This window comes from Drosophila teissieri, chromosome 2L (assembly GCF_016746235.2).
Source record: "Drosophila teissieri strain GT53w chromosome 2L, Prin_Dtei_1.1, whole genome shotgun sequence".
In the NCBI taxonomy this organism is placed as follows: domain Eukaryota; kingdom Metazoa; phylum Arthropoda; class Insecta; order Diptera; family Drosophilidae; genus Drosophila; species Drosophila teissieri.
The window spans coordinates 27998948-28024082 of NC_053029.1; the positions used below are offsets into that span (position 1 = coordinate 27998948).

Below are 25135 nucleotides of genomic sequence, written 5' to 3' on the forward strand. Positions count from 1 at the left end.
TACAATTTTTACGAAAGCTAGATATAGAATTTAAACATGCGAATACTATTGAAGTTTAACTTCGAATTATTACTACTTTTATTGAATAAAATCCAAATATAATGTTTGAGTAGAAACACCAATTTGTAACTCCATGCTGACCCAATAATTCCCGCAGACCAATATCATACAAGGGGCTTAATGCAGGATTTTATTAAATTGCGTTGGCCATGGCAGGTTGGCTGAGCACCCATATGCTGCAACCTCTTAATAACACCACGACACTCGCTGACGAGATAAAGCCGGACTAAAATGCGTGCGGGTATATCAGCAGGAAAGGCCTTCAGCTCCTCGTTGTTCGTTACAGTCTCGCCAACGAATCGCACACGAACACACTTTTGAAAACTTGTTGTTTTTATTTTATTTTCTTATTTGTTTCGTGATTATTAATTTTGTGTTTTAATTTTAGTGCAACCACCTATTAATATGCGTAACGCATTAGGACCACGGCCACTATGTTGCCGATTTATCGATAAGCCAAAACAATCCTGAAATTTCTAGCTATATCTTTCTGATAAAAGAGGATCCCATATATAGAGTTCCCTCCTGTCTTTATACGTTTTATGTTGCAATTAACATTTCTCTCGGATTATTTTAAGAAGCATTGTGGAACAAGACATTCAGAGGGAGTTATCACTGTTTAAACTACAACTTTTTATGCAAGCTGTAAGTTATTCAAATGATTCACATTGAAATATATCAAAAAAATAGTCTAATTGTTTAAATATCATTTTATAATATATATGGGTTTATTATCATAATATCACTATTGAAGTGGATAAAAAATAATATTTATGAAAAATTATATATCAGTGGGACACAGCTATAACAAATTTAAAAATAAGACCGTTTTATAATAAATACTATTACTACCTGTGTTATACGTAAACGTAAATATTAAAAGAAAAAATAATAAAGTGTACTTATTTGTTGCTGTAAAAACGGAAATTTCCATTTGTGTTAAATGGCTAAATCTTTGCCGTCCATTAGTTGTGTAAGACTTTTGGATGCCTTGGTAAACGGATGATATTAAATTTTTGTTTTTTTTTAGGACGCTGGGACCGATAGCATAAATGAGGAAGATGTGGAGCCCAAATTTAAGTACCAACGTCTTGCCAACGATTTGAAAAACATACTCAATACTGATGTCATCTCTTGTAGCGCTGTACACTTGAAGGTGAGAGCTAACCACATTTTATTATATTCTAAAATAAGTACATTTATAGTTTCTTATATTTGGAACTTTTCGAGGACGTGTTTATATATTTGACCATCAAGGAAACTCTGTCTACTCAAATCTTAGCATTAGTGAACGTCACACTCATCAAGTGGCAGTAAACAATATTGATGTAGATCATAAAGGCGAGTATGTGGCCACATGCTCCGACGACGGAAAAGTGAGTTGCTGAACTTAATAGCTATAAAAAACTTCCTTCTGTACTCCTAGGTCAACATAACGGGCTTGTTTAGCTGTGAAAACAATCACAGTCTTAACTTCGGAAAATGTATAAAGGCCGTATCAATGGACCCCGATTCCAAAGCTCACATTAAGAGATTTGTTGTGGGTATGTAAATTAAATGCCCTTTGTTAAATTGTCGACAGCAAGTATTTTTTTATAGGCGACGACAAACTTATTTTGTACGAGCGTAACTTACTAAAGAAGCTTAAACCATTTGAACTGTACTCAGTCGAAGGCAGTGTTTTGTCGATCTGCTGGCATGGCAACTTTATTGCCTGGGCGAGTCACATAGGTGTTCGAGTCTACGATTTAAACGAAAGATGCTCACTTGGATTAATAAAATGGGAGGTTCCTTCTCAGGAGAGATTAGAAAATTTTCGATGCCACCTTCGATGGTCCAACAATAATACTTTATTAATTGGCTGGGTAGACACTATTCGAGTTTGTGTGATTCGAAAAAGAAATTCAATCGAAGCTTCAACTGGCAATCTGCCGGTCAACATTGTGGATCCAAGTAAGTAAAGTCTATTAAAACAATGCACTTCTTGGGTCCCACACAGTGAAATTTATAATACTTACATTTTTAATTTAATTTTACCATTGCAGTATCGACATTTCAAACAACTTTCTACGTATGTGGGCTTGCTCCATTATCTGTAAAGCAATTGGTTGTGCTTGGTTATCGCAAAGAAAAATGCTCTTCTTTCAAAGCCCTACGACCTGTATTATGCGTTATTGAATACAAAATGAATAACAGCGAGGAAATCTGCACAGATAGTTTAACTTTACGTGGCTTTGAGGAGTACACCGTAAATGACTATAGTTTGGGTGGCGTTACCGAGGAGAAACGCTTTTACATTGTGGCACCAAAGGATATTGTTGTTGCTAGTCTTATTGAAACAGATGATCGCATAGAATGGTTGGTTAAACATAGGTGAGACAATACACTTCTTTCGTCATATATTTTCATTACATTTATAAACTACAAAGCCCCCTGCAGTTTCCACTGCTCAATTTGTATGAAAACTGATGATTTTAACATTGATATGTCCTAGGGATTAATCGCTAAGAGAAAACAGCACTAAAACTACGCAAAATCATCGATTTTAAATATCGGCGTTTTTATAATCAGTATATCATCACTTTTTCCGAAGAAAAAAATATTTCCATCGAAGTTTTACTGACTGTTCATTATCCTCTTTCATTAACTTTATAGTGATTAATCCTCAACATGTTTCAATGCCTTTATATTACTAAAAATGTATTCCATTTAATTTGAATTATTATTTTAATAATACATAACGATACATATGAAATTTTGGGGCGTCGGAGTTAGTTAATAAATCTTAAAGTGAATAATATTAGTATAACAAGACAAAAATGTATTAAAACAATTTATCTTAAATGATCATTTTTTGTGAGTTAACTTTGTTCTTTTTATCAAGTACCTGGAAAAACTCATGAAAAAAATTTAAAAATTACCATAAAAATGAACGCCCGCTTCTCACAAAAATCTAATCGCAAGTGAATCCCCGAAAAAGAAAAGATCCGTTAATGCACTTCTATCCATTGTAATTTTTCTCTCGCTCGTCCCAGTCTATTTACTTTTGATGCAATTGCGCTCGCCGACTAAGAGCCTCGGCTGTTCAGGTACATAGAAATCGGCTAGTAATGAAAAATCACAATTTTAACTGATTTTTGTAAGTAGGTTTTTAAATAGCCATGAATTGAATTTTCTAAGTTAAAGGGAAACTACCTTTAGAACTTTAACTTTTACAAAGAAATTATTTGTGAAAATCCCGTATTCTGTTTTTTGGAGCTTGTTTTCCAGAGTAAGAAAATGTTTGGTTTGTTGATTTCAAACAAGAATTGTGGCCAGCATCACTTACACAGTCTATGATGTCCCTTTTTTTTGGCAGCCTCTAAAGCTAGTTTCCCTTTTAATAAATAGACTCCTTTCATCGACTACTAAATTAGCAGCAATATATGTTGCTATTCCGAATGTTTGCACAGTAATTTTTAATCGTGGAAAACAAACTTATTAACTAAAAAAAAGGCATTCGAATAACGAGATGCGTAACGCCATACGATTGTGCTGGCTACATGCTCTCGAATTTTGGTTCAAAATCCAGAGAGAGGAATAGCGCTCTAGAGCCAGCAGCTCTCTTGTACGAATATGGCGACTGCCGACCCCTGTATGTGCGCCCACGTATTCTCATGGAATTCACTTTACAAGTCCTTTAACATGCAATCTATGTTATTCTGTTCGATTGCCACCTTTAAAAATACTTATTTTACACTGCCTTAACATGACAATTATTCTAATATAGCTTACTTAATAGTAATGGCCGAAAATATGTATGTACGCATATAATAATACATAACACATTTCCATAGTACATATTTATGTTAGGGTATTGCTTATGCAGGCACGTTGTGCCTCAAAAAAGGTAAATTTAGGAATTTAACACGTTGCATATTTATACCCATTACTCATAGAGTAAAAGGGTATACTAGATTCTTCGAAAAGTATGTAACAGGCAGAAGGAAGCGTTTCCGACCATATAAAGTCCGTATAAACGTCGACATATTAGCAACTGTAGAAGCTAAAGAGTTGAGATTAAGCACAACACAGTTTCCAGAGACATAGACGCAGCGCAAGTTTGTTGACCCATGTTGCTACGCCCACACTCTTGAAAAATATTTAAATATATTTTTTGGTCTTGTAAACTTCTATCGATCTGCAATTACAATTTTTGGCACGCCCACTCTAACGCCCACAAGCCGCCCAAAGTTGCTACGCCCACACTTTTGAAATATGTTTTGATATTTTTTCACATTTTTGTAGGGTCTTGTAAATTTTTCTCGATTTGCCAAAACTCTTTTTAGCACGCCCACTCTAACGCCCACAAACCGCCAAAAACTGTCAGTGTGGAAATTTCTCCTTTGCACTTCCACCAGCTAAGTAACAGGTATCAGATAGTCGGGGAACTCGACTATAGCGTTCTCTCTTGTTCTTTTATTGTGTCGTTCGCTACCCAATCCACTTACCAATTTGTATTACGCAATTATTGTGGGGTTACGCAGGTGTCCTGTTCTTATCTCTCCCAGAATTTCCGGGAGTTTATTTTAAGCAAAAAATTATTTATTCTAAATATGAATACTTAAAAAGAAATTAATCTCAGCTTTGCAATTATATCGTTCCTTATCTACGTATACACGCGTATGCAGAGACGCGCGGGATCATCAAAACTTGCGGCTCACGCGCTCTGTCTCTTTTGTACTCAGGCCGAATGATATGAAATCGTTCATGCGCCAAACTAAAGACTGCTTGAAGGGACCGATTCTGGAGTATGGATCACTTGCTTTGAGTCCGCAATATGAGGTTATGCGGATCGCATTGCCATATTTTTCCTAATATAACATCCTTTTTCCAGCAGTTACTTACCTTCCCTGCCGTAGTCAACCGTTGAACGAAGCTTAAAGCAGTCTTTATTTGTCATTTTATTTATGATAAAGTTGATAGTCCCTAACTAAAAATGTATCCCCTAATTTCACTGTAGTTCTGCAACCACTCCGCAATTAGTGCAATTTTAAACTTTTTAAAGTGCTCACAGGCCTTGGCTACTTCTCAAAAAGCTGAAAAGTTTTTTCGGTCAAAACTGCTTGAAAAATGTCTATTGACTAGCATTATCCGTTGTTAAATTTAGCTACTTATGGTACAGCTGACATACAAAAAAGGTATATAATTTAAATCAATCGGTGGTTTTTATAATTTTCTAACTTTGCGTTAAATACAGAGGAATTTAGACTTAATCTTTCTCGAGATAGCTTACTTCTTGAATAATTTTAAATTTAAAATAAATAATTTTCTTATCTTTTACTTCTATTATTCTAAAGTAAATTTGAGGAGGCAATGGAACTTATAGCTGCGAACGGAGGTAACGTGACCGTACTTTCTGTTGCCAAGTGAGTAATGAATAAACTGAATCTTTTCAGAAAACTAATCCGTACCAATATTTAATGTATAGACTTTATATTAACCATTTACTGGCGCTTAAGAAATATGATGATGCGGCAAAACTTTGCCTCCGTATGCTAGGCAATGACAAAGTCCTTTGGGAAGAAGAAGTTTTTAAGTTTGTGAAGTGTCAGCAGCTACGCTCAGTTAGCGCCTATTTACCGACATCCAACGAATGCAAACTCGATCCCCATGTGTACGAAATGGTTTTATACGAGTTTCTAAAATTTGATGTACTTGGTTTCCTGAACATCATCAAGGAATGGCCATCTCATCTTTATGACGGTCTGGCTGTTATTAACGCTATTCATGATAACTTTCGTAAGCAACATGCTAATCAGTTGCTGGAATCATTGGCTCTTTTATATTCCCATCAGGGTGATTTCGAAAGTGCCCTCCGCATGTATTTAAAGTATGTACCAAAGTCAATTGAAAGAACTGGGTAAAGTAATGTTTGTAGGTTGCAGAACAAGGATGTCTTTCAATTAATTCGTCGGTATGAACTTTACGATGTCATTTCAAAATTGATTATTCCACTTATTCAATTGGATCGTGAATGCTCCTTTGAAATACTACTAGACAAGAATAAAATAAAGACTGAAATAGTTGTAAATCAGCTAGAGCACAATCAAGAGTACCTATATTGGGTAAGTAGCGTTTGTAATAATATGAAAAAATTTTAAAATATTTTTTTTTTGCAGTACTTAGATTCTTTACTTAAAATGGATCCCAGTAATAGGTTTCAAAAAAGACTTATATCCTTATATGCAATTTTCGATCGAAATAAACTTTTGCCCTTTCTTGTGCGTTCAAAGAACTATGATATTCAGGAGGCGTTGGTCATATGCAAACAGGAAAACTTTTATCCAGAAGTGGTCTACCTACTCGGTCGTATGGGGGGCGTAGAAGCGGCCGAAGCACTAAACATTATTATTCACAGCGTAAGAATCAATAGGTAGGAAATAAATTTAATATTGAATTAACATTTTTCAGATCAGAGACATAGAAATGGGCATCGAGTTTTGCAAGGAGCATGATGACAACGATCTTTGGAATGCACTTATAAATGAATTTAGCAAGCACCCTGAAATTGTGACCAAAGTTTTGGACGGCATAGTTGGTACGTTACTTTGTAACTGGTAACATGTTCTATTATTTTTATACCCGTTACTCGTAGAGTAAAAGGGTATACTAGATTCGTTGAAAAGTATGTAACAGGCAAAAGGAAGTGTTTCCGACCATATAAAGTATATATATTCTTGATCAGGATCAGTAGCCGAGTCGATCTGGCCATGTCCGTCTGTCCGTATGAACGTCGAGATCTCAGGGAGATTTTTGTATTAGACTTGTAAATTTCTATCGATTTGCCAAAAAACTTTTTGCCACGCCCACTCTAACGCCTACAAGCCGCCAAAAACTGTCAGTGTTAAAGACTCTCCTTCGCACTTCCACTAGTAACGGGTATCAGATAGTCGGGGAACTCGACTATAGCGTTCTCTCTTGTTTTTTATTAATTTTTGTTTTCCCTAGACTACGTGAGCCCTGTGGTGGTTGTTGAAAAAATAAAAATGGGTCAGAACATTCCAAATCTGCGACCATCACTTATTAAAATGCTGTGGCACTACAATATTCAGGGTGAAGTTTTATCCTCCGCCCAACAAATTCAACTGAATGATTACTTTGAAATTCACTCGGAGATAGTCACCAAGCAAAGACGTGGTCACCATGTTTCCTACGAACAACTATGCTCAATGTGTCAACGTCCAGTACAGATGATAGGTACTCGCTTTAATTGTATAATCAGGTTTGAGTGCGGTCATGTATACCATAAACCGTGCATACAAGGTAAATTGAAAAAAAATTGTACTGAGTGTTACCTTTGGAACTTAACCGTGGAGAAATAGGTTTAATGCGACATCAGAACCCTGTTATCCTGCTAGGGTAATTAAACTTTGTGGCTTGATTTCTTACGCACATCCTTTCAAACGTATTTTTTCTTTATGAATCAAACGTGTTCAACAATTTCCTTCAAAATTCAAATCTTTGTAGCCCTTAAATTCCCTGACTATTGATAATTAAAACTTTTTCACTAATAAATTTAGTGTCAGCTATTTTTGTTCTATTTAAATATTGATGGGTGGACAAGAAAATGTTATTGTACAACGGGCGACCTTGAGAAGGAGTTTTCTAGCGCAACGAAGCAGGCATGTAGGATTTAAAATCGAATAACTGGTGCTCCGGTTTCAAATTCGTAAGAATTTTTCGATTTGTAAAACAGGTACTTTTGTCTAGCCGAAATGAAAAGTAAATCCCTTTTTTTTATATAAAATCAGATAATATTTATTAAAGCCAGAGCACCTAAAACGAAATCGAAAAATTTGGTATAAATAAAAAAAAACCAAAAAAAATAATAGAAGTTTTGGAGTAGCAAGAAGCGATGAGAAACGATCATCGGAATTAAAACTGTGAAAAAGGTGGTAGCACTAGATTTTCTTAAGCCCTCCAATGTCTGCCTTCTCCTGACTTCAAAACAAGCAATTGCAAACATAAAAGGCATTTTTTCACGTTGTTTAATTTTGACAAAAAAAAATAATACAGGTTTTTGAGCAGCAAGAAGCGATAAGAAACAAAACATTTCGATAGCAAAAATTCTGCAAAAACCAGAGCACCTAAAACGAAATCGAAAAATTTGGACCAAATCAAAAAAAATAATACAGGTTTTGGAGTAGCAAGAAGCGATGAGAAACGAAACATTTCGATAGCAAAAAGAAAGCAAAATTTCTGCGAAAACCAGAGCACCTAAAACGAAATCGAAAGATTTGGCCCAAATCGAATTCGATTTTTTTTATGGTCTAAATATTTGTATAATTTCAATGCCAATAGGATCGATATCGGACTCGTACTATGTTATTTATACCCGTTACTTAATATACGTAGGGTATACTAGTTTCGTTAAGAAGTATATAAAGCGTATCCGAACCCAAAAAGTATATAAATTAAAAACAAGAGAGAACGCTATAGTCGAGTTCCCCGACTATCTGATACCCGTTACTCAGCTAGTGGAAGTGCAATAGAGAAATTTCAACACTGACAGTTGTTGGCGGTTTGTGGGCGTTAGAGTAGGCGTGGGAAAAAGTTTTTTGACAAATCAATATAAATTTTCAAGACTAATTCAAAATTGAAAAAATATCAAAACATTTTTTCAAAGCTGTCACGCCCACACTTTTGAAAAATGTTTTGATATTTTTTCATTTTTGTATTAGTCTTGTAAATTTCTATGGATTTGCCACGCCCACTCTAACGCCCACAAACCGCCAAAAACTGTCAGTGCTGAAGACTCTCCTTCGCACTTCCACTACCTGAGTAACGGGTATAAAATAGTCGGGGAACTCGACTATAGCGTTCTCTCTTGGGCGTTCTCTCAGAGTGGGCGTGGCAACATGGATCAACAAACTTGCGCTGCGTCTATGTCTCTGATGTCTGCATGCTAAATCTTAACTTTCTAGCGTTATTCTGTGATCTCGACGTTTATACGGACAGACGGACATGGTCAGATCGACTCGGCTATTGATCCTGATCAAGAATATATCTAGTTTTTATGGTCGGAAATGCTTTCTTCTGTTACATACTTTTCAACGAATATAGTATACCTTTTTACTCTACGAGTAACGGGTATAAAAATTGTATAATTGCTATTGAACAGAGGTATGGTGAGTTATTGAAGGTTGTCCCCTACATAATTTTCCAAACAAAATTAATATAATTTCTATATATAAGTATATTGTGTATTATTGTATATAATTTTTGTCTATAAGAAAATTGAGTTTGGTGCCATCTTTTATTATACTTTGGAGCTATGGCAGATATGACCCATTAATTCTAAAAGATGAACATTCGAAGCGTCAACTGTTCTTCTGGGTCAAGGTAGTAATGGTCGCCCTCAACTCACTCAGATGCCTTTTATGCGACCCCGTGTCAATGTGAGACTGCATCTGGTATTTGAGTGGAGGTCGATTTAGTCGGCCAGGTCGTTTCCCATAATAGTCATAAGCATTGGGCAAAGACATAAGAATAACAAGATGCGTAACGCCATACGATTTTTTTGTGCTGGCTCTAGAGCTGGCTCCAGGCTCTCTCGAAATTTTGTTCAAAAGCCAGAGAGCGAAGAGCTTTAAAGCCAGCAGCTCTCTTGTACGCATACATCGACAGCTGACCACTGTATTGGTGCACACATATGCACATGCATCGTAAAAAATAATATAAAATAATAATATAATAATAATAATATAATATAATAATAATATAATATAATAATAATATAGAAGTATATCAACTTCTAAAATGAAGGGCATATTTTCCCTTCATTTTAGAAGTTGTTTTATTATATTTCAAATTTATATTATTTTTTATAAACTGCCACCGCGTGCCAGTCTAGTTTTTCATACCCTTACCATAACAATTATTCAAATTAAACATAGAAATAATAATAGCGCAATCTATGTACATAATGATACATAATAATTTTCAGATATGTCTTTATATTGGAATAATTGTCATTAGAGTATTTAGCGTGCGACGTGTAAGAAATATAAGAAGACAATGATTCTTTGGTGATTATGTCCGCACCTCGTGCTTCAAGAAATCAATTTTGCAATAAACAGTTTCCATATTTTTATTTATTTTATAAATATTAATTTCTTACTATGTATTATGAAATATTTATTATGAATATATTTTGGGTGGGAAAAAAAGCGCGCCAACTTTTTTGTTTTACTTTTTAATTTCTCTGATTGCTTAAGCAAACGTCCTGCGTCTCCTAGATTTTTTGAAATTTTCGCTATATAACCGAAAACATATTAAATTGAAGTATTTTTGTTGCATTAGTAAAGTACGGAAGTATAAGCGCCAATAGTAATTTCTATAATTAGTGATAATATTGGACCCCATTACAATAGTAACGGCCTCCCAGTGGTTTTCCCTGGGTACCGATTATTACATATTATTAATTATTAATTATCAACTTAAATATAAATATTTAACAAATGAATATTTCAATAAAAAAAATTTCTTTCGGCATAAGTTTTTAAATAATATTTTATTAGATCATATCGAAACTGACCAAAACATTAATCAAATTCGTTTCTTGGATCAAAATTGATTTTGGCCCGAAAATCTTCTAGCACAAGCACGCACACATACAAAGGAGATAGTCTTTATTGTTTTTACTTACACAAGCAAGAAAATTCTAGTTTTAGATTTTTACGCTCTCAATTCCAGGAGCGAAAAGAGAGCAATTTTGGTCGTCACCAAAAAAGTGCCTGCTTAGTGCAAAACCAATGTATGGCCGTTACGCATCTTGTTATAATAATATCTTTGCATTGGGTCTATTCATGTCATGGTTATTAAGCTATCGACATCCATTGATACTGGGTTCTGGGATCTTGGTAGGCTTTTCACCTCTTCAACATAATGAGAATATCAATCATCATGTCAATCATCAGTCCTCACTGCCCTACAAGCTTAGCTGTCGCTTGATCGTAAAAGGATCGGGCAATGTATCGGCCATATTCCCTGCCCTTCACACGTCCTTGTGCCAAATGGGTCGTCGCGGGCCCCTAAAACGATCCCCTTTTGTCAAGGTTGCCCTTCAAAAGTTTTTCATCATTTTTGACCTACTCCACTTGTGGCGTAAAAACCCCCTTTTATTGTTATTGTTTTATAGTATAATATAATATAAATACAACATATTATATTTTTATTTATTTATATATCGTTGGCTAGTGCCATGTGTAGTACAAAAAATTAAGTTTTAATATGCAAAAGCTACATAAGGCTATCTATTCTGCTAGCTATTCACGACTACAAACGTCTCTTTAAGGACTCTTGTCTTTGTGTATACAAAAACAAGGCTGATACGCCACGCTTACAAGTAACTTTATTAATAAAAACAAGAGAGTATATTTGGTATAAATAAAAAAAAACCAAAAAAAATAATACAGGTTTTGGAGTAGCAAGAAGCGATGAGAAACGATCATCGGAATTAAAACTGTGAAAAAGGTGGTAGCACTAGATTTTCTTAAGCCCTCCAATGTCTGCCTTCTCCTGACTTCAAAACAAGCAATTGCAAACATAAAAGGCATTATTTCACGTTGTTTAATTTTGACAAAAAAAAATAATACAGGTTTTTGAGCAGCAAGAAGCGATAAGAAACAAAACATTTCGATAGCAAAAATTCTGCGAAAACCAGAGCACCTAAATCGAAATCGAAAAATTTGGACCAAATCAAAAAAAATAATACAGGTTTTGGAGTAGCAAGAAGCGATGAGAAACGAAACATTTCGATAGCAAAAAGAAAGCAAAAATTCTGCGAAAACCAGAGCACCTAAAACGAAATCGAAAGATTTGGCCCAAATCGAATTCGAATTTTTTTATGGTCTAAATATTTGTATAATTTCAATGCCAATAGGATCGATATCGGACTCGTACTATGTTATTTATACCCGTTACTTAATATACGTAGGGTATACTAGTTTCGTTAAGAAGTATATAAAGCGTATCCGAACCCAAAAAGTATATAAATTAAAAACAAGAGAGAACGCTATAGTCGAGTTCCCCGACTATCTGATACCCGTTACTCAGCTAGTGGAAGTGCAATAGAGAAATTTCAACACTGACAGTTGTTGGCGGTTTGTGGGCGTTAGAGTAGGCGTGGGAAAAAGTTTTTTGACAAATCAATATAAATTTTCAAGACTAATTCAAAATTGAAAAAATATCAAAACATTTTTTCAAAGCTGTCACGCCCACACTTTTGAAAAATGTTTTGATATTTTTTCATTTTTGTATTAGTCTTGTAAATTTCTATGGATTTGCCACGCCCACTCTAACGCCCACAAACCGCCAAAAACTGTCAGTGCTGAAGACTCTCCTTCGCACTTCCACTATCCTCGCACTAACGGGTATCAGATAGTCGGGGAACTCGACTATAGCGTTCTCTCTTGGGCGTTCTCTCAGAGTGGGCGTGGCAACATGGATCAACAAACTTGCGCTGCGTCTATGTCTCTGATGTCTGCATGCTAAATCTTAATTTTCTAGCGTTATTCTGTGATCTCGACGTTTATACGGACAGACGGACATGGTCAGATCGACTCGGCTATTGATCCTGATCAAGAATATATATAGTTTTTATGGTCGGAAATGCTTTCTTCTGTTACATACTTTTCAACGAATATAGTATACCTTTTTACTCTACGAGTAACGGGTATAAAAATTGTATAATTGCTATTGAACAGAGGTATGGTGAGTTATTGAAGGTTGTCCCCTACATAATTTTCCAAACAAAATTAATATAATTTCTATATATAATTATATTGTGTATTATTGTATATAATTTTTGTCTATAAGAAAATTGAGTTTGGTGCCATCTTTTATTATACTTTGGAGCTATGGCAGATATGACCCATTAATTCTAAAAGATGAACATTCGAAGCGTCAACTGTTCTTCTGGGTCAAGGTAGTAATGGTCGCCCTCAACTCACTCAGATGCCTTTTATGCGACCCCGTGTCAATGTGAGACTGCATCTGGTATTTGAGTGGAGGTCGATTTAGTCGGCCAGGTCGTTTCCCATAATAGTCATAAGCATTGGGCAAAGACATAAGAATAACAAGATGCGTAACGCCATACGATTTTTTTGTGCTGGCTCTAGAGCTGGCTCCAGGCTCTCTCGAAATTTTGTTCAAAAGCCAGAGAGCGAAGAGCTCTAAAGCCAGCAGCTCTCTTGTACGCATACATCGACAGGTGACCACTGTATTGGTGCACACATATGCACATGCATCGTAAAAAATAATATAAAATAATAATATAATATAATAATAATATAATATAATATAATAATAATAATATAATATAATAATATAATATAATATAATAATAATATAGAAGTATATCAACTTCTAAAATGAAGGGCATATTTTCCCTTCATTTTAGAAGTTGTTTTATTATATTTCAAATTTATATTATTTTTTATAAACTGCCACCGCGTGCCAGTCTAGTTTTTCATACCCTTACCATAACAATTATTCAAATTAAACATAGAAATAATAATAGCGCAATCTATGTACATAATGATACATAATAATTTTCAGATATGTCTTTATATTGGAATAATTGTCATTAGAGTATTTAGCGTGCGACGTGTAAGAAATATAAGAAGACAATGATTCTTTGGTGATTATGTCCGCACCTCGTGCTTCAAGAAATCAATTTTGCAATAAACAGTTTCCATATTTTTATTTATTTTATAAATATTAATTTCTTACTATGTATTATGAAATATTTATTATGAATATATTTTGGGTGGGAAAAAAAGCGCGCCAACTTTTTTGTTTTACTTTTTAATTTCTCTGAATCCGTTTGCTTAAAGCAAACGTCCTGCGTCTCCTAGATTTTTTGAAATTTTCGCTATATAACCGAAAACATATTAAATTGAAGTATTTTTGTTGCATTAGTAAAGTACGGAAGTATAAGCGCCAATAGTAATTTCTATAATTAGTGATAATATTGGACCCCATTACAATAGTAACGGCCTCCCAGTGGTTTTCCCTGGGTACCGATTATTACATATTATTAATTATTAATTATCAACTTAAATATAAATATTTAACAAATGAATATTTCAATAAAAAAAATTTCTTTCGGCATAAGTTTTTAAATAATATTTTATTAGATCATATCGAAACTGACCAAAACATTAATCAAATTCGTTTCTTGGATCAAAATTGATTTTGGCCCGAAAATCTTCTAGCACAAGCACGCACACATACAAAGGAGATAGTCTTTATTGTTTTTACTTACACAAGCAAGAAAATTCTAGTTTTAGATTTTTACGCTCTCAATTCCAGGAGCGAAAAGAGAGAAATTTTGGTCGTCACCAAAAAAGTGGCTGCTTAGTGCAAAACCAATGTATGGCCGTTACGCATCTTATAATAATATCTTTGCATTGGGTCTATTCATGTCATGGTTATTAAGCTTTCGACATCCATTGATACTGGGTTCTGGGATCTTGGTAGGCCTTTCACCTCTTCAACATAATGAGAATAAATATTAAAAGTGCCTGTAAAAAAATTAGATTCGTAACGTTTGTCAATCATCAGTCCTCACTGCCCTACAAGCTTAGCTGTCGCTTGATCGTAAAAGGATCGGGCAATGTATCGGCCATATTCCCTGCCCTTCACACGTCCTTGTGCCAAATGGGTTGTCACGGGCCCCTAAAACGATCCCCTTTTGTCAAGGTTGCCCTTCAAAAGTTATTTCATCATTTTTGACCTACTCCACTTGTGGCGTAAAAACCCCCTTTACTTTATTGTTTTATAGAATAATATAATATAAATACAACATATTATATTTTTATTTATTTATATATCGTTGGCTAGTGCCATGTGTAGTACAAAAAATTAAGTTTAAATATGCAAAAGCTACATAAGGCTATCTATTCTGCTAGCTATTCACGACTACAAACGTCTCTTTAAGGACTCTTGTCTTTGTGTATACAAAAACAAGGCTGATACGCCACGCTAACAAGTAACTTTATTAATAAAAACAAGAGAGAACGCTATAGTCGGGTACCTGGACTATCTGATAATCATTACTCAGCTAGTGGAAGTGCGAATGAGAAATTTCAACACTGACAGTTGTTGGCGGTTTGTGGGCGTTAGAGTGGGCGTGGCAAAGGCAAACAGTTTTTTGGCAGATTGAGAGAAATTTACAAGACTAACAAATATGTGGCGGTTTGTGGGCGTGGAAAATCTTTTCTGCAGATCTATAGAAATTTACAATACTAATGAAAAAATATGAACACATTTTTCAAAAGTGTGGGCGTAGCAGTTTTGGGCGTTAAAGTGGACGTGGACATGAATCGACAAACTTGCGCTGCGTCTACGTCTCTGGAGTCTGTATGCTTAATCTCAACTTTCTAGCTTTTGTAGTTCCTGAGATCTCGACGTTCATACGGACGGAGAGACGGACGGACAGACGGACATGGCCAGATCGACTCGGCTATTGATTCTGATCAAGAATATAAATACTTTATATGGTCGCAAACGCTTCCTTCTGCCTGTTACATACTTTTCAACGAATCCAATATACCCTTTTACTCTACGAGTAACTGGATCTGAGTCCTCTTCGGACTTTAAGTCTTTAGTTTCTCTTGGACACAAAATCTATCGTCCACCGTGGACACAAAATCTGTAGTCCCACCATGTTTAGGGGGCTGCGGTCTTTTAAACTAGACCAAAGCTCTTTTTTGTCTACTCTCGTAATCGGTTGTATGGGCTAAGTCTTCCCACCTAGAAGTAATATTTCACTATTTTTGCCAGACTAATGAACTTTGCCAACTATTGAAGTAAAATTTTCATGAGAACGATTGTGGCCGTTGGACTGGTTATTTGACACTCTTTTATTGTTGAAATGCATTTTTCTTGTTTCTATCAGTCTGACTAAAGGAGCTAGTGGCACCCCTCCTGCTTGAGATTGGTTGTTTGATGTTTGAATCTTGAATTTATAAACAAGGTCTACGTAATAAACGGCCTGGTAAAATTCAGCAACGGTAAATCGGTCGTGAGCACAATTAAAGCTCTAGAGTCTTGAGGTCGCGTTTTCGGCCAACTGATCCGTCAAGCATTTTGCAATCGCCTTTCAATCTGGAGGGGTATTATAGCATTCTAGCTCCTCAATCCCTCAGGTCGTTATTCTCCCTTAAGCCAAATTCTGTACGGTTTCATGAAAATTCTCTGAGTTTTGTAAGAGTTTGGTAGTTTTTTTGACTCACCGGGTTGTTGGCCAACAAATGGGTAATCCATTACCATTTCTTCAAGGAACTGCGTTCCGCCTAATGTCCCTTTTAAAAGAGACACGCACCCGATTATTTATGAAGCCTATCCTCTGCCGACTTCGCTGAAGCCTCTGCTACCGCTGTAGCTGCGCCGTAGTCGCTGTAGCAGTGCTGTTGTCGCCGATATCTTTGGCATTCGTACGACTTCGGGTCTTTTTGTTAGTGGGCGACTTGGATAAAACATCCCCACCTTTTCCGTTTTGCCTAACTCTGATAAATTTCGATACTAAGGGACACCGAACCCACAGGAATTCCAAAGGAAAATGGCAATGGGATACTGCATTCACCGCGTCCAGTTAATTTAAACCACGCCCTTCATCTTAGAACGCGAGTGGTAAAACACTACACCGACCAGCATAGACAGCTGAGCAACACTGTCCACAGAACTCTTGAAATACTTCTTACAGTCCAGATTCAGAACGAGAGTCGTCAGCGGCCTGAGCAGCTAACGCTGGCTCGGGACGGAATTTAAAGTCCAGTGACATGGGGGCTAGGCTGTATCGGACTTCCAAATCTGGCAATGATTACGATTGGAAAATGAACGACCAATTGGTAATGAGCTCTTTTGAAGAGTACAGATTTGTTCAGGGGGTAACGGTATAATGGGGAATTATAAAGTACAGAATTTACATAGAAAGGTTTACTTAGACCAAATGGCTCTGCAATAGCTTGGGAAGAGTAGTTCGTAGTTCGAGTAGTTAGAGCAGTGCCACAAGTGGAAGCTTAATGCTGTAGCAGGCGCCTTGGGGTCTTCTAAATGGGGTCTTCACAACCCCGGACTGGGTAAGGAGGGATTATGATGAAATAAAAGATAATCCAGGCAAAGGAGAGTTCTGGAAGGAAAGGTACTCGAGATAAGCAACCATGGGAATTATGAGTAACACCGGATAAAAAACTATAATACTGGGAGGGAACTAATGCACAACCACCGCCGTTCACATACGAATATTTAAGAGGACGAAAAGGTATTGCTGGTCACGAATGAGAAAGGATATCAGAAATTCTGGGAAGGCTAGTGGGTGCTGTCAGTGGTCAAGGCTTTCCAGCAAAAAGCATCAGGAAAGTGCTAAGTATTCTGAATACGTACGAATACGTACTGAATACGAATAAAATGAAAAAATATCAAAAATTGTTTAAAAATGTGGGCGTGGCAGCTTTGGGCGGTTTGTGGGCGTTAGAGTGCGCGTGGCAACATGAATCGACAAACTTGCCCTGCTTCTATGTCTCTGGAGTCTGTATGCTTAATCTGAACTTTCTAGCTTTTGTAGTTCCTGAGATCTCGACTTTCCATACGGACGGACAGACGGACATGGCCAGATCATCTCGGCTATTGATCCTGATCAAGAATATATATACTTTATATGGTCGGAAACGCTTCCTTCTGCCTGTTACATACTTTTCAACGAATCTAGTATACCCTTTTACTCTACGAGTAACGGGTATAACCAGCCAGAATCTAAAGCAGGGTAAGGGGTACAACTATCTTGTTTAGTCAGACTGAATGCAACAAAAAAAATGCTGTTCGACAATAAACAAGTGTCCGATGAGCAGTCCAGCGGTCGCAATCGTTCATATGGAACTAACGGGCACAGTTCATTAGTAGGGCATTGACTTCCAAAATAGGGGAAGTATGGAAATATAACTCCTAGGTGGGAACACTTGGCACATGGGACCGATGGCCGAAGTAGTCCAGAGACAGCCCTAAGCCGGTATAAAAAGACCTCAGCCCGATAAAGCATACATTCTCAGGAGGAGACCCTTAGGGAGGCGACCTTCTCGACATCCTAAAGAAGTCATCCTCCGAAAAGAGACCGGTTCAAAAGATAGAGATTTCGGTCCAAAGTGAAAAGCTGCGATTTCGTAGTCAAGAAGTTCAGAGAGGCTATATTCGCTCCAGTCCTGTACAAAATTCCAGGATTCCAGAGTCCTGAACTGGAATGATAAGAGGCAGGCAAAAGGAACCTGGTAAAGTAAGATCCACAGACAGGAAGTGAAGGAAGACCTGCAATTCAAAGCAATATACAAGAAGTATCAAGATGGACGGCAAGGTCCAAGGCCTCCGACAATGCCCTTAATTTCATCGCGCTGTTGTGTTCCTGACAATATTGAGCTTAGTAAACCTACAAGCAGCGGCGTTGTGACCATCACCATTTATTGGAAAGGATTGTATCCATCATCCCACAGTCTCATTAATTTATATCGTGAAAGGCGGAGTCCGCTTAGGATATATGAAAATCAGAATATATATACTTACGTAGTTACTATTTTCTTGAGTCAAATAAATGATCCGTCTGTAACGAAGACAAAGATCAACGCTGAAGCCAAGTATAAATTAAAACACGAACGATTTCGGTGAGCGTCTTTATTTTAAAACTGTCAGCTTAAGACTGAATGTACAGAGTTTTGATCGGCTCAAAGTGAGTCGCGAGAAACGAAAATGTGTTTGTCAGCATTTTTATTTATTTGTATTTAAGTGCATGCAAAAAGAATGATGAAGTTATACAACAATCATGCGCTTTACTTTTTTGTGGATTCAAGTTTCGTTACGTTATGTTGTGTATTTATGCACGCGCAAGATTGTATGCGCGTTGTTTTTGTTAGGTTTAAGTTTATGTAAGCGTAATGTGAGAAGCATATTATGCTACTTCCCTCCCCTTAAAAGGAAGCTTATGCTTCTATTGGGGTTGACGCATATAATCTTGGTAATGCAGTTGGGTTTGTATCCTGTGTTTCCATAATTGTTTTTGTTGTTTTTAGTTTTAAGTAGATACAAACTATACAAAATGTGAGGCTAATGAGTGATACAATAATAGAGACTGTAATATTATTATTTGATATTAGTTTTACAATGTCCTTATGTTCTATTGGTTTTATTTTTATTAGTTCAATGGGTGTGTACAATGGGGTTAGATTTATTTCGGGATTTAGCTGCTTTTCGTTTAATGTTATCTTTCCTATTTTAATTTTACATTGTTTTATTGTTATAATTTTATTGCCGTTAATTGTTACATTTTTATTTATTTCTTGGCAATCTTGTTCTATAATAGTATTCTTTATGTTCCAAGTAAGGATATTGTTTGGTTCAACGTATTTAATTATCTGGTTAACTGTTGTGGGGACAAAATTGCAAATTGGTTTAGTTCTTTTTATAATGTTCTTAATACATTCGTTACTTATTTCTTTACTATTTTGATTATAAATTTTGCCATGTTCTTCAAAATAAGTATCTTTTTCGTTGTGATCGAGTTGGTACCCGTTATTATCTGGGTAAGGTATTATGTTAATTGTGTGGACAGTTTTTTGCTTAATGGGGATATGTGCTATGATAAGTATTTGGTTAGTACTAATCCAGGTTGATGTTTTAATTTGTAAGATGTTACTGTTGTCAACGTTCTCTAGTCTGTCGTAATTGAGTAATTTGGGATTAAATAGTCCTAGTCGTGAAAGTTGCATTCCCATTGCAATGTCTTCTATATACTCGGTAAATTGGATAAGTTCGTATATTAACTGTTCTCTGTTACTATGTTCGTCTAAGAATTCTTTTGTTCTTTGTATGTTTCTGTTAATGAGTTGAATTATGTCATTTATTTCATGTAGATTTATTGAACTTGTTGCTACTGATTCTAATTGTTTTTCAATCTTTGTTCGGTCATTGTTATCTAATGTTCCAAATAAATATTTAAACGCTGATCCTACTATGTTGATTAGTCCACGTTTCTGTCTATTTGTCTGGTGTAAAGTTATTCCGCTAAGTTCTCTTCGTATTTTATTGTACAAAAGGTCAATTTGGGGAATATTAGTGTAGTTAGTTATCTTATTGTTAAAATAGTGGGTTAGGTTATCTATATCGGAAAGGTTTACGCGAAGACAATGATGTTCGTATTCTGAAGGGATTTGAATCGATTTATCGGAAGATAGGAGGTATCCGTGGTTAGTGTCAATGTTGTTGATTTGAAGTTGTTGGGTTTGGCATAGTTTTGTAGACGTGAGGAGGAGTATTATGATGAACCAGAGGCCTGCAGAATGGGAAGTTCATTAATTTTTTTCTGTTTTTTAAATTGAGTTTTGTAGTAATGTGTCTCTCTATTCCTATTGGTGATTTTATAATGGTCTTCGTCAGTTTGTTCGACGTTTTTTGTTAATTTAAAAGGGTTTTCTAATTTTCCTTTTTGTAATGGTCCCTTTCTGTATCTAGTGTCAACATTGTATTCGGTTCTGTTTTTGTTTATTTCGTTAATTCTAACTTCCTTATCGTGTTGTGTATCTAGAATTGGTTGTCCGGCATAAATGAATATGTGAGCGGGGGTTTGTCCAGTAGTGTCGTGTTTGGTCTTGTGATTGTAGATGTAAAGGATTGTTTCTATTTTACTTAACTTGGTCTCGTTGTCGTCAGAATTTTTTATGATGCGAATTTTTTATTTATAGTCTTGTGTAGTCTCTCTATGTCAGCGACACCTGTTTTCGTAGTGTTAAGTTGTAATTCTACGTCTTCGGTTTCGAGCCAACGTTTAAGGGCTAGGCTGGAGAATGCGCCGTCTCTGTCTGCTTCCCCGTCTAGGTTTCCCCAACTGATTAAATATACGCATTAAGGCGTTTTTACATTCTATCCAGTCCTTTGTCTTTATCTGTTCGAGAGTGGCGAATTTGGAGTAAACATCGATACAGCTCAAATAGTGATTCCCTTCAGAAGAATAGATATCTATTACAAACTTATCGCGGCAATGTTCGGGTTTAGGGGTAATTTTCATTGGCATTTTTGTATTGCGGTGTTCTGTCTTGGCTAAGTTACAAACTTGACATTCATTGATTATATTTTGAATAAGGAGTTGGCTATTAGGAAAGTAGTAAGTTTCGCTAAAGAGTTTTACAGTTTTTTGAATTCCTGGGTGTAATAACTTTTCGTGTGTGTTTAGGATTAATTCTTTGAATTTTGCATAAGTAGGAATGTTTTTTAATAAGACGAGACTTCGGAAAATCTTTGTACACTTTGGATTCATGGTTTCTGTGTACGCGCTTTGAATCACTTCAAAGTCTGCATCGCTTTCGATGTAAAGGGCGCTATTCTTCGAACAAAAGTGGTTGAGTAAGTATTGTTTGGCTGTTTCGAAGGTCATTTCTGCATAGGAGATACGTACTATTTGTTTCTTGAAATAGGTTTCATATTCTGTATTATTATTGGGGCCTTTCAAAAAAATGATTTGTCTTTTATGGTAGTTTATTGCTTTTTCAGATAGTCCTATTAGTCCGCTACTATCTTCTTCCGCGCTATGTTGCGTGGATACTCCGAAAAATGTCTGTTCTATTTTGGTTCTAGACAGTGCGTCCGCGACATGGTTTTCTTTCCCTTTGATGTACCTTATATCGAAGTCGTACTCCGATAGTCTAATCTTCCATCTAGTCAACTTGGAGTTAGGCTCTTTTAGTTTGTGTAGCCAGCACAATGGTTGATGGTCAGAAGCTACTTCGAAGTGTCGCCCTAATAGATAATGTCTGAAAGTTTTGGTTGCCCAAACTATTGCTAATAATTCCTTTTCTATAGCGCTGTAATTGATTTCATGTTCATTTAGCTCCTAAAGCTACATTGCTGGCATCTGTTGTCAATGTAAATTTCCTCTCGAAATTCGGTATTTTTAGGATCGGATCTTCAGAGATTAATAATTTTAACTTTTGGAATGCTTCTAAGTATTCTAAACTGTTTATATCTATTGTTGCTCCTTTCTTTAGGCACTTGGTCAGGGGTTTGGCAATGTCTGAAAAGTTAGGTATAAATTTCCTATAATATCCTGTAAGTCCTAAAAAGGCTTTAATTTCTTTAGTTTTTCTTGGTAACGGATATTTAACTATAGCTTTGATTTTATCCGGGTTTGGTTTAATCCCGTCTTTAGTAATAACATGTCCTAAGAAAGTTGTCTCTTGTTTTAAGAACTCGCATTTATCTAGTTGTAATTTTAAGTTTGCCTGTGATAATTTTTGGAAAACAGCTTGTAAGGCTTGAAGATGTTCTTCTAAAGATGTGGAGAAAACTATGATGTCGTCTAGGTATACTAGACAGCATTTATTTAAAAGTGGACGGAGTAAATTGTTCATGCATCTTTGAAATGTAGCGGGGGCATTTTTAAGCCCAAATGGCATTCGTGTGTACTCGTAGTGTCCATATTTTGTAGAGAAGGCAGTTTTGGCTATTGACTCTGAGTCCATTTCTATTTGATGAAAGCCCTTTGCAAGATCTATTGTTGTGAAATAATTTGACTTCCCTAGTTTCCCTAATATTTCATCTATGTTTGGTATGGGGTATCTGTCGTTTATTGTTATTTCGTTCAATTTCCTATAATCTATTACGATACGAAGCTTCTGCTGTCCAGAAGCATCTAGTTTTTTAGGTACGACCCAAATGGGGCTACAGTATAGTGAATTACTTTCTCGGATAATGTCCTGTTCTAACATATCCTGGATCTGTTTTTCTACTTCCTTTTCATATGTCTGTTGGAAACTATAAACTTTAGAGTAGACGGGGATATTGTGTGTGGTGTTAATAATATGTTTTTCTTGGTTTGTGAACGTGAGCTTGTCACCTTCGCGAAATTGGATGTCTTGGTATTTTGTCAGTAGATTGGTTAGTTTCAGTTTTTCTTCTACGTTAAGGTGTTCTAATCGGAACAAGTTCTCCTGAAGTGTGGAGGTTTCTAAGTAAGTGGGGTCTTGTGGAAATGAAGTGTCCATTTGAAGATGGTTCTGTTCTGTAATGTTGTTACCGTCTTTTATCTTGTATATTTTGTTAAATAGAGTGGCAGTTTTCTTTTTATAGTCGATTATTGCTTTGGCTTCGGACAACAATTTGCGTCCAATCAGCATGTCATAATGATCTGAGAACTGGTGGATCAAGAACTCTTGGGCAATAGGGAAGTAGTTGTTAGGTGGTATATTCGTAAGTTCATTAATTATTAACGGGCCATTACTGGTGTGGATTAGGTAATTGGTTTCTTGTGTTGGTGTTTGAAAAATATTTCGCGTGAGCATATTTATCGTAGATCCTGTATCAATTAGACATTTCAATTCGGTATTATTATGTTTGATCGTTATATATTGGCTTGATCCGGGGCTACTAGCCGAAAATTTTCTGCTTGTTCGGGGTCGTCTGGTTCGTTGTCATTTGTTGTCGGTGTCTCCTTTTCTGTTGTTTCTGAATTGTCATAGTTCTGTTCAGGGGGACATTGAATTAATTCTGGGGTATAGTTCGTTTGATAGGGATAAGGCTGAGGTTGAAAATATTCTGGATAGTAGGGATAATAGTAATTATAGTTATAAGGATATTCGGGTTGATTAGACGATACTTCTTGGTATCTTATCTCTTCTGTGCTCATTTTAGACTGTCCGCTGTCTGATGGTCTCTGTCTTTTTATTGGGTTATTAGTCCGTACGTTTCCGGTTTGTGGATATGTTGTAGGCATGTGAGTGTGGCTAGGTCCAAAGCGATTTTGGTAAAAAATATTTTGTCGGTTAAAAGCTGTGTTTGGTCTGGGTGCTTGTATCGGAGGTATCGGATTTGTGTTAAACCTGGGTACATGAGAATATGCTTGGTGATAGGGTTGATAGACGTTGTTATAGAATGGTTGGAAGGGTGCAAGGGGTCTGGTTTGATTGCTCATTTGCCTGTTTTGGGGAGTGTTTGTTACTTTGTTTGGAATTGAAGTTGGCTTTATATTATCTTTACTTGAGGTTGGTGCCTCGTAAAGACCTTTTTCTTGTAATATGTTTATTAATGATCTCAGGTTTGGAATATTACAGTTAATTATTCTGAGATAAATGTGGCTTGGAAGTTTTTGAATTAGATTTTCGATGCTGGTTTGTATTAATCTAGTATATAGAGTGGTTTCAGTAATATTGTTTTCTAGTTCTAATTTACTTATAAGTATCTGCCGTTTTCTTTCGGCTTCTTCAAGGAAATGACGAATGTTACCTCGATATTGTGTGTTCCTGAATTCCTCTAGAAGTTGGTGGTTCGGTGCTTGGGGCTTGTAGTTAAGTATAAGTTGAGTCCTGAGTTCACTCCAGTTGCTGAGATTGGTCACTCCGAGGGCGCGGATAACATCGCCACTGATGTTCCGTTCGATGTGTCCAAAGATTATTAACTTCTGCCTTTCATCTGTAGTCTGATAAAGAGCCAAGATGAAGTCGATGCGACTGATGAAAGTGTACAAGGTGTTAGGATCTCCGTTGAAAACCTCGATTGCGTGTATTTGTCTTTCGACTTGAATTATATTCGAGTCAGACAGTTCTACTTGTGTTGGCGCTGCTACTGCCATTGTGGTTTGTTGGCTTTGAATTTTGATTAATGTTTGTGTATTTGCTGTTGGTTTATTTGTCGGTTCGTAACTTGGGTAGGGTTTCTTGTAGTTCGCTCACTTATTATTATAATATTTCACTTAGTTGCACTGTTATCGTTATAATTCGTTTTAGTTGTAATTGAGTTTATTTAGTCTTCATTTAATTTAGCTGTTATTATTATGGTTCACTTAGTTGTAATTAAGTTTATTTAGTTTTCACTAAGTTACACTGTTATTATTATTTTTCGTTTATTTCTGGTTAAGTTTATTTAGTTTTCGCTTAGGTTAACTGTTGTTATTGTAGTTCACTTAGTTGTATTTACGTTTATTTGGTTTTCACTTAGTTTAGCTGTTATTATTTGTTGCACACTTTGCTATTTCGCTTTGTTTTGAGTAACCTTTTGT

General features: G+C 36.0%; 1 protein-coding gene across 8 annotated transcripts; it reads left to right on the top strand.

Moving 5' to 3' along the window:
• The first annotated feature begins 549 nt into the window (after positions 1-549).
• LOC122612237 (vacuolar protein sorting-associated protein 41 homolog) lies at positions 550-7603 on the top strand. 8 transcript variants are annotated; one of them, XM_043785720.1, is made up of 12 exons: positions 551-705; positions 1091-1216; positions 1266-1436; positions 1487-1604; positions 1660-2013; positions 2106-2433; positions 5400-5468; positions 5531-5932; positions 5981-6167; positions 6222-6461; positions 6514-6640; positions 7051-7602. In XM_043785720.1, the coding sequence occupies exons 1-12, from the start codon at positions 697-699 to the stop codon at positions 7422-7424; spliced, it is 2505 nt and encodes an 834-aa protein (XP_043641655.1). In that variant the 5' UTR covers positions 551-696; the 3' UTR covers positions 7425-7602. The 8 variants fall into 8 exon arrangements, 7 of the variants coding, with proteins under 7 accessions (XP_043641673.1, XP_043641655.1, XP_043641647.1 ...); XR_006325603.1 differs by lacking the exon at positions 551-705 and adding an exon at positions 905-1033 and having other exon boundaries at positions 6519-6640; positions 7051-7188; XM_043785712.1 differs by lacking the exon at positions 551-705 and adding an exon at positions 905-1033.
• Positions 7604-25135: the final 17532 nt, after the last annotated feature.